The 14,286-nt window shown below is 54.2% G+C and overlaps 3 protein-coding genes across 3 annotated transcripts; 1 reads left to right on the forward strand and 2 right to left on the reverse strand.

Moving 5' to 3' along the window:
• Nucleotides 1–2,848: 2,848 nt before the first annotated feature.
• On the reverse strand, nucleotides 2,849–4,332 carry J4E85_004728 (uncharacterized protein; the record flags this gene model as incomplete). The annotated part of the gene is made up of 2 exons (XM_051468981.1): nucleotides 2,849–3,089; nucleotides 3,149–4,332. The coding sequence occupies 2 exons, from the start codon at nucleotides 4,330–4,332 to the stop codon at nucleotides 2,849–2,851; spliced, it is 1,425 nt and encodes a 474-aa protein (XP_051327196.1).
• Nucleotides 4,333–7,424: 3,092 nt separating this feature from the next.
• Nucleotides 7,425–8,201, reverse strand: J4E85_004729 (uncharacterized protein; the record flags this gene model as incomplete). The annotated part of the gene is made up of 5 exons (XM_051468982.1): nucleotides 7,425–7,603; nucleotides 7,660–7,745; nucleotides 7,807–7,823; nucleotides 7,880–8,020; nucleotides 8,109–8,201. 5 exons carry the CDS (start codon nucleotides 8,199–8,201, stop codon nucleotides 7,425–7,427), a joined length of 516 nt encoding a protein of 171 aa, XP_051327197.1.
• A 4,151-nt stretch (nucleotides 8,202–12,352) lies between these two features.
• J4E85_004730 (uncharacterized protein) lies at nucleotides 12,353–13,971 on the forward strand (the record flags this gene model as incomplete). The annotated part of the gene is made up of 4 exons (XM_051468983.1): nucleotides 12,353–12,506; nucleotides 12,561–13,110; nucleotides 13,157–13,582; nucleotides 13,641–13,971. 4 exons carry the CDS (start codon nucleotides 12,353–12,355, stop codon nucleotides 13,969–13,971), a joined length of 1,461 nt encoding a protein of 486 aa, XP_051327198.1.
• Nucleotides 13,972–14,286: the final 315 nt, after the last annotated feature.

Genomic DNA, 14,286 nt, shown 5'->3' on the forward strand with positions numbered 1-14,286 from the left:
GTACTGTCTAGGAAGCTTCACGATGAAGCGACGTCAGTTCAACAAGCGCGCTAGGGTTTAGTGTACCACCAACGAGCAGTGGCGGAAGCGACGACTGTACAACTTCATGTGTGAATGTTTCAATAACATGTAAAGATTTTTCTAATTAGCAACAGATATGATGTAAACAAAAAAGCCGCCGCCCTCCAAGTTTCTTCCATATCCATGCCACAACGCTCCTTTCTGACCGCTTTCCACCGTGATTAAAAGAGTGTTTGAGACTTGACAGGTCCACGAAGAGAGATCGAGTATGCAGCGAAGGCTACTCAATAGAATCGGCGATGCTGGCTACCCAGCATTCACGGCTGAGTCCTGTCGACTTCCAATGGTTCGATAGTGGCTTGCCGGCGGCGGTGACTGACTTTGGTTCGTAGTCCCAGTCAGAGTGCGCAGCGCGATCTCGGCAGCGTCTTCTTTTGCATTGGGAAGATAATTTACATCGTACCAGTATCTCGCCTGGAAGTTGGAACCGTGGATAGTGACCATGGTTGACCAGGCTGTCCGGCCGCCTAACATGGATATTAGCTAGTGATATGCGAATTTGTGATGACGGAGCAATATGCTAGATTTGACTCACCACGGCGATCAGAAAGATCCGTGTATGTTGGTTCCTGTAGCCCTCTTGCCAGGCAATGATCTGGAAAGCGTATCAGTGTGCGTTAAATCAAGGACTGAAACGAATAGGCATACCTCGAAGGCGCTGCGTCCACGGATCTCGATTGGCCATGATAAGTATATTTTGGATAGACGCAGAACGAGTGAGGGTAGCAGACAAGGAATAAGTTGCAAGGGATAGAGGTAGATGGCTAAGAAAGGGTTGGGACTGGCTCGATACGACAAGCCTAGCAGCGATTCTAAGGGCGCAGCTACTTATAACATATAAGAGCGACACAGAGCCTCATTATAGACGGAAGAAGCAGACAGATATGGTAGTGAGTGACGAGGGTATGCAAGCATCCGTCTCGTCGGTCATGCTCTTCTCGCAAGTGACATGCGCATATGCTGTTAGAAGCCGTCGGAGCACTCAGTTTATGTGGCCAATAACGAGTTTCCCACACCCGAGCCATTGGGCTGGACGAACGCGCTCCAGAGCGGGCCGATGGGGCATGCGAGAATCCCAAGCATGGTCTAGGCCATGCGCAGCCTACTATTATCTGCGGAGAGTTGGGGACAGTCTGTCGGCAGCTGCTGGGAGGCGGTACGGATGAGATGCTTGTCAACACCCGCACTGGGGAAAGCTGCATGAACAATATGCAATTGGAACCTGAGGCTGCAGCGTGAGGGTGCTTTACAACTTCAGCCCAAGAGCACGTTCGCGTACCCACATGGCTGCAAAACATGAGGCTAGTGTGGAGTGCCAGGTCATTATGCAGACACTCTGCAGTAGTGCTCAACAGGACCCTGCCTAATTTTCGCTGTGGCGGCAATGATATCATACCGAGAGAGGCGGTTCGGTAAAGAATGCTTCGAATACATCAAACGATATTAAACAATGTCCGTCAATTATGAGGCGGATGATGCAATTTAGCAGCGCTGTTGACGGCAAGAGCGGATGGTCGTTGAGCTTGTACACCCACACTTGACCCAAGGTACCACAAAGCGGCGAAATAATCAGGACACCAAATGATGAGGCATCGGGTTCCTGCTTATTGTTTGACCTTCCTCATGGGATATGAAGCCGCAGCCCGAGATTGATGAGCAGACCGACTGTCGTGAAGCGAAAGTCAACCCATGCAATTCCGTTGACGCAAATGCATGGCTGGGAATATGTGATTGCGACAGTTTTGGTGGAAAAGATGTCCTGATTGGTTAGTTCGAGTAATCATCGTCGAGTGCCGTGACAATGTTCTTGCTACGATACAGTAGCTTCAACGATAAGAATATCCTTGATACACTTCGCTCGCCGCGATTACGTATCAGCTGCGTAGTAAAAAATCACCGCATTCTCTCTTGAGACTTCATGGGGCCGAGGCGGAGGGTCGTACGGAGAGCGTTGGGCTGATGCCGTGATCGAACATGCTTGAATGCTGCAGAGAGATGCGGGTTTGAGGTTCAGCGTCATGGAGAGTGCGATGTGGCGATGTGCTCCCAGCAGTCGACGCAAGACGAGCTTAGCCATGTGCCACGCGTGTGCTCGACGTCGTATCACCTGTCAGCTGTCAATCCTAAGCTGTCGGGATTGTACGCCTCAAGAACGAACTGGTCTTCTAGATTATCCTAGCACGTAAGCAAACACCTCTCTCAAACGAAACATGCAGTCCAATGAGCGCTGTGCGGGCACAAGACTTGCACGGCTTAATTTGAATACCGAAGCGTGCCGTGTCGTACCCACGTCGTTGATGGAAATATGTTACTCTCACGTATGGCAGATTGCGAACCAATTGTATAGAGCAAAATTAGCTCAGGTCATTATTCGTTCCAAAATGTGGTATCGTAACTTCGATCCCAGTATGTATCGATCCAAGAATGATAACGTGGCGATTCGTAAACCAAAACGGGTGGTGCTATGTGCATGTGCTGAACATCCATATGCCGGCTGGTATCCTGTGCAATGAGAAAAGGCTCAACAAATGCAGCAAACAAACAACGCTATGCATGCTGCGGACCAAAAGACGGCGCAGATGCCAAACACCAAGGAGTAAAAAGAGAACATGACCACCAGCAATGCTAAGACTGCGCCTGCCCGCAGGTAGCCATCCCAACAGAATGTTTCTGACAGGTTGGTGATACAAGATGCGAGAACAGGCTGCAGCTTCCCGAGACAGATTGAACGTGTACTAACGCAAACTTGAGCTAAATAAAGCAGACACTAAACGGACGTCGGCAACCGACGTGCCGCTGAAGGATGTTTCTTGGGTATGTTGCCATCCTGATGTTTTCGGCTGAACATCTCATCGATGAGGCGTTTGGGGCCAATGTATTCCAAGTTGGCCATTTTGAATGACGGATTTCTGAGAAGCGGGATGTGCATCTGTGTGCTCTGTTTGGAGTGGAAGCGTCGCTTGATGCAGTCGTCCACAAGAGCCATGAGACCTGTCGCCATAACAACACTGTTTATTGGGTTAACTGACAGTTACTTTGCACGGCTTGCGCCGTCGAATGGACTTACTCGGAAATGTCGGAGTCTGAGCGTAGGATCTTGTCGTCGGTGACACGCATATAACAAGGTGGTATCCAGCCACCACGTGCAGCCTCCTCGTGCGCCTCTTCGTGCGTCAAGCGTACGGGACAGATATGCGCAAGTGGCTCCTTGTCGTTGTCATCGCGGACGAGGTAGTAGGAGACAGATTCCTGCTGGTCCCGTCCTTCCTTCTTGACGATGCGTTTCCAGGAATAGTCGTGGCCCCAGTATTCAAAGGCGTACTTCTTGTATGACTTGGCACCGCGGCGCTTGACGTCGAGGTGTGCGTAATTCGAGAACTCGAGCTTGATGGTATTGGTTGGTATTAAGGCGCGGCCCTTGGAGTATCCCACCGCCTTGGGACGTGACTCGGAGCGTGTAATATCGTCGTCGTCGTCATGAAGACTGCCCTGCACGGAGTCATAGCCGGAGTCGGCCCGCTTCAGACCTGCTGATGTTGAGGGGCGAGAGTCGGACTTGACCAGACTAGCGAGGGCTGTGCTTGCGCGTTGCAGGACTGGCCGCATCTCTGTGGCTGGCTTCTGGTACTTGCGCGTCGAGTGGCAGACCTCGCGGCCGGACTCTCTGCAGTATCGGCGAAGCGAGAACTGGCGTGTGCGAAGGTCCTGCATGCGGAGATGGAAGAGAGTGTAGCTTTGTTTCCGGTGTCCTCGCTCCTCGACCTGTGTGTCCACTCTCAGGTTCATGTTGCCGTCTATGGTCGAGTCGTCGTGGCGTATGGATAGGCGCTTGGAGGTAGGGAAGAGCTCTCCAAAGTCGCGGGGTGTGGTAGGGATGGCATCGCAAGCTAGTGGCTCGTGTCGGTATGTGGGCACATCGTAGTCGGGCATGTCATCATCGAGCTCATCGGCGAGGTCTTCTTCTGATGTCGAGGCATATGTGTCGACGGAGGAGCGGGGCGGCAGCTGTGGATAGCGGTCGACCTTGTGTTGAGGGACAAAGTAGTCTCGTTCCCGGGCGCGTCCCTGTAGGCGGGCGTGGCTGGTCTCGCTGTGCATGAGCGACGGTCTGCGGTCGCTGTACTCTGTCGGCGCGGTGTCGTACGAACGGTCGCTGGCGTCGCTGCGAGCCGACACGGTGCTGTTGTCGCTGCGGCCAGAAGCGGTGCTGTTACTCGACTGGTGCTGCCGCCAGTGTGGGTTGGGCGCCATGATGTAACGTGATGTCTTGCAGTGATGGACAATGGGGTATTAATGATATGGGATGGATGGGGTATTGGCTGAACATGCAGAAGCCGATATGTGGGTGGGGATGGCACGACAATGCCATGCAAAGCAAACAAGCGTATAAGTAGAGCGTGAGGGTCAAGCGCACGAGTGAAGCAGGCGGCGCAGCGATCTGAGACAGCTCACGAAAGGGTGACCCGGCGCAGGGCGGAGACAAGGACCGACGGGGATTAATACACGCAGCGGCTTTGGAGCAGCAGTGCAGCGCGAATCGAGGCGCAGCGCATGGCGTGGGAGAGAGGAAATAGGCTGCCTGGACGCTGCAGTTGTCTCGCGGGGTTCTCGACGCTGGTTGATCCCGCGCAGAGTCCTCGATCACGGCCCACGGACATGGCTGCAACCCACAAAACGCCCTTGGCTTCATCCAGCAAATCGCCGGCACCGCTGGCCACCTGACTTGCCCGCATCGAGCGATGCAGACAGGGCTGGGCGAATCACTGCCAGCTGCTGACCCTCCCCCAGCACACACCGTTGCCTCGCCAAACGCTCACGGCAGCCTCTACGGCGTCACCAAACAGAGCCTTCCACCTGCTGCACTCTGTGCCATGCAGCGTAGTAATCCAGTGCTCACTCAGCGCGCGCGCGGAGAGGACGCAAATTTAGCCTCGCTCGACACCGCTTGATCGGCCGACCTGCCAGGCATCCCATGTTGGACAGGCTCACCCGATGCTGACCTTTGGTTCCTCGTCGGCACCGGGCGCCTACGGGACGCTCCCTGCTCCCTCCCTGGTGATCATCCCACGTGTATCGCGAGGCCGACGGACTTCTAGACGGCCTCCTCGACGGGCTCTCCCGGTCTTCGTCAGATGATAGTGGGAAGATTTTGCTGCCTACCCGACCCCGGCGACGTCATGTGCGCCAGCTAGTACCTAGGTCGCACGCTGCGCATCGGAACTGCACGTCCATGCGCATGCGACAGATGCCCATGTATCGTCGGGTCCTGTGCTGCAATGGCTGATTCACCCCTCCGTTGCGGGCTTACTACAAGGCTGCGCTGGCAAGGACCAGCCTCTACGCAGCCCGGGAGCTAGCCCTCTCCACCGTTTTCCCAGGGACCAGAATGCCCACGGCTGATGAGCACGATCACCGAAAAGATCACCCTGCGCGAAAGACGGTTGTTGGTTGTGACAGAAGCAAAGAGGAAGGAGCTAATAGTCCTGCACGCTAAGCTCCTCAACCTGGGCAATACCACCGCAACGTGTCATCGCTGCATCTATTGCTGCCTACCGATAAGTATGTTTGCCCTCGACGTAGTAACGAAGGAAGGCTTTCTTGCGTCATGCTACATCTCCTGCTCCTGGAGAAAAGAAATGCTTCACTGCGGATATTGTGCAGCCAATCAGAACGGGCTACGTGTTGAGCTCGCAAACCAGCCACGACAACAACAGCGCAGAGCCTTTCAATCGTCACAACCGATCAATCTGAAAACCCGTCATCCGATAGTAGTTGAGATGAAAGAGCTGAGCCCATCGAAAAGCCAGTGCTGTTTTCCCATGCGTTTCTTCCACGCCAATGGTTCTGCATATTCTTTCCCCACTTCGGCCATCCACTCATGTCTCCATTTTCGCTGGGAAGTCGGCTACGGCTGTCTATCAGTTGCATCCAAGGCTTCTAGACGTTGTCAGGTCCACTCCATGCAGATGCTGACCGAGGATCCGCCCGATGGTGCCATCAAGGAGGGCAGTGATTGCTGCATACTGACCAAACAGTTGGCGACGATTAGCCCGCAAATACCCTTTGGCTCGACCACTAAGCAGGCTTCCTTGTTACTCGATACGATGGACTCATAACCTTCCCCACACTTTGCCTCACAGGGCATTTGTACGTCAGTGAGGCGATGCCCTCACCACTTCCATGGCCTGTTGAACCGAGCTCTTTTGGGGGCCTGCGAGGCGAAGGTACCCACGATTTCTATGAGCAACTCGGAGGACTCTGAGCGAGGCGTTCAGCTGGGAAAGCGCAGCTTCAGCTAAGCCTCAACACCCCCAGGTTCGTCACACATCTACTGGGCGTCTGTAGATGAGGCCGCAAACTACAGCTCTCAAAAGCAGCCTTACTTGACTCAAAGGCTGCCCCTCAAGTTTGCCTATATGCGCGAGCGTTCAGTGCGTCGTGACTCTATGCCCCGCTAAGGCTTTGAACGACATGCACTGATCAGCCGAACCACCATGCTGCATCCATGGGGCTAGCCTTGCTATCACGCCGAGAAGTTACTCCTGGTTGACCTTCATGATGAACATGCCTGATGATGTTGAAGAACTCGACAGCATGAACGAGCGCTCACCAAACGCGAGTCGCAATCTCCAGCTTCCTTCCTTTCATACACATGTTTTGTCTACCCGACTCTACACGTAGAAGACGAGCTCGTAATCTCTCGCGTGGTAAATGAATCAGCAATACTACTAATTGATGCTAAAGATAGCATGGCATGACACATGTACTCCATGTATGCACCCCTAACTAATGCTGACAGGCGTCTCGGACCTCGAGAGCAAGCTCATCTTGTATCCTGTCGCAGCAATTCTAAACAATGCTGCCGTTACAACATTGCCCCAATCAACAATTTCCAGGTATCAGTCCAATCACTTTTCCTCAGTTCGAGCATCTACCGCCATCACTGCGTCTAGATTAGTTATGAACCACGGGTGCAATGTCGTGATCTATGATTCACACATCGTGACTTTGATACTAGTTGCAGTGCAATGTATTTGGTATTGAGTTAGAACTTGGTGATCAACAAGCGCGAGTATATCTGAAAGTACGACGGCAAAGGATCACATGGTAAATCAAAACTGTTGGAAAATGCACATTGATCATTGTCATTTCATAGTGGTAGATAGCACTACGACAGACCAAAGATGCTCACTGCGCTCCCTCTATCAAGCTTTGCTGTGGGTCGTGAAACATGGCGTCGTGAGCCCATCAATGCATGGTGGGCTTGAACGGTGGCCAGTCTCCTGCTGCCTCTGCCCACGCCCGTTTGCGCGTCTCTAATTTTCTCTCCGCCTCCAGTCGATCTACAACTGGCCGCAGTCCGCAATGGTGACGGTCTGCTTAGTGGAGCCGTTTTGGGAGCCGACCTTCTCGATGGCCTGGACGACCTCAAGACCCTCAACAACCTGGCCGAAGACGACGTGCTTGCCGTCCAACCAGGAGGTCTTGACGGTGCAGATGAAGAACTGGGAGCCGTTGGTTCCTGCGCGCTTAATCAGTTCTCGAACCTCAAGACACGGGGCAGTGTTCTGAGCGTACCAGGTCCGGCGTTAGCCATGGAGAGGATACCGGGGCCAGTGTGCCTCAGGTTGAAGTTCTCGTCCTCGAACTTCTCGCCGTAGATGCTACAGTGAAGATACGAAGTCAGTGTATGTCTCACATGCATTTTGTACGGCCAAAGCTTACCTCTCACCTCCGGTGCCCTGTGTTATGTCAGCCATGTGTGCTCGCCAGAAGAAAGGTCGTGGGTATGACGTACGTTGCCGCGGGTGAAGTCACCACCCTGGAGCATGAACTGGGGGATGACGCGGTGGAAGCTGGAGCCCTTGTAGTGGAGGGGCTTGCCGCTCTTTCCAGTGCCCTTCTCGCCGGTGCAGAGAGCGCGGAAGTTCTCAGCGGTCTGTTGGTTATAGTCAGCGACTGCCTCATCTTATCGGTGCCTCGCGGGGAAAGAGGCCTGACGAAGACTCTGCTAGCGGGGTACTCACCTTGGGGACCTGGTCGGCGAAGAGCTCCATGACGATCCTGCCAGCGGGCTGGCCGCCAATGGTGGTGTCGAAGAAAACCTTGGGGTTGGACATGGTGATGGATTTGGTTTGAGTGTGTTGTGAAGAGGGTGTGGTGGTGGAGTGTTGTCGATGGGAAGGATGAGGGGCAGCTTTAAAAGATGAGAGAGGCCATGGAGGGGCATAGCTCTTTCCGTAGAGCACAGCACAAGGGTGGGGCCCGAGGCGTGATTGGGCCTCTCACCGTCGAGGCTGGACGTGCAAGGGCCGCTCGGGCCAGGCTTGGAGGGGTAATTGCGCCATGCCCTCCCCGCATGTCACTCAGGGCAGACGTAAGGGATCGTCGCCCGAGTACCATCGCCCGAAATTTCTGGCATCGCGATTGCAGCAAAGATTGCCTTGGTCCTTGGGCCGGATGGCTTCAGCCACGGGATTCCGTGGCGTCGCTCTGACAAGGCATCGCAGCACATTGCTGCTGGACGGACCACCGTAGCGCCATTCGACCGGCTCCTCATAGCGAATACGACCCTAAAGTATCCTGTGTAACCTCTGATACGGTCAGCATAAGAGTCACTGGCTGCCCTCACCCGTGATTGTGACTGTCCTAGGGTTTCTTTCCCAGCGTCACTTCCTGGAGCCATCAAGGCGCACGAACCCGTATCAAGCGAAACACAAATGTGACAAATGGAATCAAATTATGGCTGGCCGGTGTGGCGACGGCCTTGTAACTACTGAAGAGAAGATAGAGAAGGTGAAGAACAGACAGCGCTCACGAACGCCGTGCCTCCCGGCTATGCTCTCGGATATACCCAACAAAGAAAAAGCTTCTCGTATCGCCGCCTATGGCTGCACCAACACGTTCATCTCAGCCGACTTCGCAAACTCGGCACGCTCCTGGATATCCTTCGCCTCAGCCTCCTTCCACAGCTGAATGACTTCCTGCTTGCGCGTTTCACTCCTGGGGTGGAACGCCATCTCCCATGGATCTGGCTTGATGATGAGTAAAGAGTTGGACTTGTTGACTGGCACTTCGATGTCCTTGCCGGTAACGGGGTCGACCTTTGCCCTGAGGTTGAAGGCCCACATCAGAGCTCCACAGCCTGTCACGGTCTCATCGCGGGTGATGGACATGCCGAGACATTGGCGTTGGCCCCAACCGAACGAGGTCATGCCAACGATGTCAGGGTACTTGGTCAAGGGCTCCTGGAATGTCGGCCATCCAGCCTCCAACCATCGCTCGGGGCGGAACTCCTCAGGCTCGGGGTACTTGGCGGGGTTTCGGAGGAAGGCCCAGTCGAGAGGAAGAATGCGCGTGCCCTTGGGAATGAAGTATCCCTGGAACCAGTCGTCGGCCTCAGCTTCATGAGCAACACCTGGGAAAAAGTTAGAATCAATACGGAAGATGGCTCCTTGTGTGCTTACCAGTAGGTACGGTAGGTTTCCAGCGCATTGTCTCCTTGATACACGCACGAAGAACTGGCAAATTGGGCAAGTCGGCGACGGCAGGAGGTTGGTTACCGCAGACGCGGTCAATCTCCTCTTGGCACTTGACCTGCCACTCGGGGTGGTGTAGCATGCTGATGAGGAAGTAGTAAATCGGTCCCGTGACTGTGAAGATACCGACAAGCGCCATCATACCGATCACGCAAGAAGCTTCGTATTCGCCCGAGATGTTTGACTTTTCCGCGGTCTCAAGGTAGTTCTTGGTGAAGCAAGACCTTTGCTGACCGACTTCCATACTCTTCTTGGTTTTTTGAAGGCACTCCATGAAGAAAGCTTGTTGGTCGTCGTGGCGCTTGCGCTCCCGAAGCTTCCAGGGGTTGATCGGCTCGGGCACCCAGTCCCAGAGAGGAGTCAAGACGTTTGTGATTGGCCCGGCGGGTGACATCTGGGTGAGCAGACCCCATGCGCTGGGGGTAAGAGGAACACTGAGCGAAGGATCGTCCCATGTCAATTGGCACATGACCTTAGAGCACATGTCTTCGAGGGAAAAGCTGAAGTCGTCGGGGTTTTCCACGAGCCTGGCCATCCATCGCTTGGCCTCGAATTCCATGATACCATTATAGCGGACGTTGGTAGCTCCAGTGAGGTAAGAATGAGTGAACTTTCGCTGACGAGCCCAGTATTCTGTTTTGATTAGCAGAATTCGCCGCCCCCATCACTGCGAGACTTACGGTTCTTTCCCATGAGAGGCAGGTACTCCATCGAGCCGTATGTGCTCTTCGCATCGAACAGCGACTTGATCTCGGGTCGATCGGAATACAACTTCGCCTTCTTCACAAGCATATCCTCGGCAATCTTCTCATCGGTGATGATGATGAAGTTCGCGCCCAACATCTTGGTGCGGTATATGGGACCGTAAATGTCGGCCCACTCCTTGAACTTCAGCCACATGAATTCAATGGGTAGGTCGTGAATGCGTCCAACCCACGGTACCTGCCAGGGGCCAGGCATGTTCTGGACATTGTATCGCTTGTCGTACTTGGTGACGGCGTCGACGACTGCGTATACAACAAGGCCGACGACTGCGACGCCTAGGGCGTAGGCTGTGAAGGGATGCATTTCGAGTACGCAGGTGACGGTCGAAGGCGTCTGTAGAAAAGTCGGGACCGGAGGGGTTGACTGTCAACTGACTTGCCAAGGGTCTTGACGGGGATGTTGTCGGAGAGAACGGTAACAATCACAAGACCACAGCGTGGGAAGCCTGGTAAATATCACACCACAGGTTTTCGTTGCACTACCACTCGTCCGGCTCCCCAGAGCTTGACTTATGTACAGCCATACAGGGCCCACTGGCGAGGCGGGACCGTTTAGGGCACCAGATTCATCGGCGTCTAGGTGAGCATAGCCGACATGGAACTAAACATCGCTTGGGTGACAGACGGCAGATTCATCCAATGGCCAAGGTTGGAAACTACCGATTTCCATAGTGTGCCAGGATGGCGATCTCACTAACACCCTTGTTGATCTCAGTATCTGTATCCGCCACGGCGGAAGAACAGAAGTCGGTGCTAGCGGGCGCCGACTTACGACATATTGAAGAGCTTGGGGCTGGACTAACATGTATCGGTGCGCCGGGAGAGCACAGAGATCGACATGAACCAAGTTCACTTGCATGAACTCGGGCGTATCGAAACATTTACTCCCTGGTCTTGAGAACTGGACACAGCTGAAGGAGCAACTCCCTAGTGGCTGCGTCCGCGTCTGCCGCTTTCTCTAGGCAAGTACTTGTTATTTCCACATTACCAGGCCAAGCATCACCGACAGATAGCAAGATCAAAGTCGGCAGCCGGCACATTACCGGGCCGTAAGACCCCTCTACTAATCAACTTGTGCTGCATAGCTTGCAGCATGGGTATGCATCGCTGGCAGTATGGGTGTCACATTTGCTCCTCGTTCGTACTGCACGTTACTGGTCGAACGCCTCGGTGATGGGGTACAGACGCCACACTGCATTTCTGAAACCGAGCACCCTCAGTTGTCGTTGCACGGGAAGCGTTCCTTTGGTGGGCGGCCAAGTCCCCCGAAGAAAGGTGTCAAACACAGCCAGTCTAGAAGCGATCTTCTTCACTACCTCGAGCAAAGAAGTCTAAGCGTCATTAGAAGTGCTGGAATATATTTAGCGACGTTACACATCAATCGAATCTCAAGGGCTGCAGTCATCATGTGCCCACGTGGAGCAGCGAGATACAGCCGTGATCGAGCTGATAGGCTAGGAATGCCGCGGACCTGGCATCAGCGTGTATGTCCAGCATAAACGTTGAACTCGATCGTGTACAAAGATGACTTAGGATGCTGTTGGCCGTGCTTGGCCTCCGGAGTTTGTGGGGAACCATAGCGCGCATGCACGGACGCACGCCAGCCGGGAGTTTGGGCTAGCGCGGGGGCTTGCCCATCGTCATCGAGATCGGTCCTCGACCAAAGCAGCCATGTTCCTGACAATCTGCCGCCAAGTGCAATGGTCATTGCATTGTCCAACACCTGCATGCCATAGTATGGCCGCGAAAGTACAACTGCGAAACAGCCCGGCCAGTCGGACGTCCGAGGGTCTTCGGCAAGCCTCACTGGTACCCCAACGGGGAATGCAGGTGGAGGCAACCTTCAGCATGTATGAAAGGCAGGCACGGCTTGTATGAAGGTCGGTTTCGACGATACAACCACCTCAATACGATCATACACACTGAACCGCAGTCATGCCTCACGCTCTTACTTCTCGCGACTCCACGATGGAGTCGAAGCCAATAGGGTCGTACCCTAACACTGGCATCGATGTCCTCATCGTGGGTACCGGTCTGGCTGGTCTGGTCGCTGCTCTTGAGTGCACACGCAAGGGCCACAACGTTCGCGTGCTTGAGAGGAATGCAGACATTAACACAGCTGGTGAGCGGCATTCTCAAATCATGGTCTTGACGAGCAACTCATAACGTGTGCTAGGTGACATGTACTTCATGGGCCTCAGCGCAACCCGCTTCTTGAAGCACTGGCCTGAATTGCTCAAGGAGTACAAGAAGATTTCGCTCCACAATGCCTGGATCGAGACCTTCAAGCACTCGGGCGAAGTTGTCATCGGACCTAAGAAGGTTGCAGATCGCCTTCGTGCACAAGGGCTGGACCCTGATACCCCTCCTGGCGAGTTCCAGATGCGCCCGCTTGTGTACAAGATGTTCGTTAGCGCTGTAGAAAACCTCGGTGTTTCCGTTGAGTTCAACCGCAGGGTTGTGGACTACTTTGAGGACGAGCAAACTGGCAAGGGTGGCTGCACCACCGACGACGGCAAGCGCTACGAGGCGGATGTAGTGATTGCGGCTGATGGTGTTGGATCAAAGAGTCAGAAGTTGGTCGGTGGACAAGTGCGCGCGAGGCCCTCCGGAAGGGCCATGTGGCGTGCTGCTTTCCCCAGGGAAGCTCTCGACAAAGATCCGGAGGTGAAAGAATTCTTCAAGATGATGCCAGGCAATGAGCCAATTGTGAGGACATGGCTGGGGTAAGTCTTTCCAACCAGATCATCATACTTCGGCTAACCCTCATAGTCCATCCACGTACGCGCTCACCCTGTCTCGCGAGGATGTCATGGTCTGGATCATGAACCACGACGTCACCGGTACTGAGAAGGAGTCGTGGAACAACACAATCGAGAAGGAAGAAGTTTTGGACGGCATGGACACTATGCCCGGTATGGAGACGGTCAAGTGGGCCCCAATCTTCAAGCAACTTGTCGAGACAACCCCGCCCAAAACCATCGTCAACTTCGAGCTCCTCTGGCGCAACCCTCAGCCCAGCTGGACCTCTCCCGGCGCTCGCGTCATTCAGATCGGTGATGCGGCACACTCCTACCTACCAGCTTCCGGCAATGGTGCGACCCAGGCCATCGAGGACGCCATATCGATAGCGTCCTGCCTGCAGGTCGGTGGCAAGGAGAACATCCCTCAGTCCGTTCGCGTACACATTCGCTTCCGGTGAGTTATTATACCTCGATTAATCTCTCTACACGCATATGCTAACGTGGCCCGATAGCTTCATCCGCAACTCCTGTGCCCAGAAGCTCGGCTTCTCCAACGCTGAACTTCTCCAAGACACCGACTGGGACAAGGTCAAGCTTGATCCTCGCCGCGCTGCTCCCAAACTACCCAAGTGGGTTTGGTCTCACGACCCTGAGGCTTACGTATACGAGAACTACGAGAAGAGTGCGCAGTCGCTGAAGCAAGGCATCGACATGAAGGATGAAGACAAGTTTGAGCCCAACTACCCCAAGGGCTACAAGTACGAGCCATGGAGCATTGAGAAGATCATGGATGACATGAGGGCGGGCGTGCCGATTGATCTCGGAGCTGGTGACTGGGAATAGGCGCGGGTATGAAAAGGCATAGCCGCAGACTGTATTGCGTGCACGGCGTTTCGGAAATGTGTCATGAACACTGAACAATGAATGAAATACGATATTATCAACCATAGCATGACATTTTCTCTGCCAAATGCTTGAAGATTGACACACATGGAAGTCGTCTGTCTCTCTAGGGCACATGTGCTGGGCAAGGCTGAACATATTGACACGCCTTGCCTCTCTGGTACAAGCGTTCTTTCGGCGGGAGCGCCCGCCACTGTTTGGTCCTCAGCGATCCATGACAGCGGCCGCTTCCATGTTGCTCATCGCTATCTCTGT

The sequence above is a fragment of the Alternaria conjuncta genome (genome assembly GCF_024043145.1).
Source record: "Alternaria conjuncta strain BMP 0040 chromosome Unknown scaffold_6, whole genome shotgun sequence".
Lineage (NCBI taxonomy): Eukaryota > Fungi > Ascomycota > Dothideomycetes > Pleosporales > Pleosporaceae > Alternaria > Alternaria conjuncta.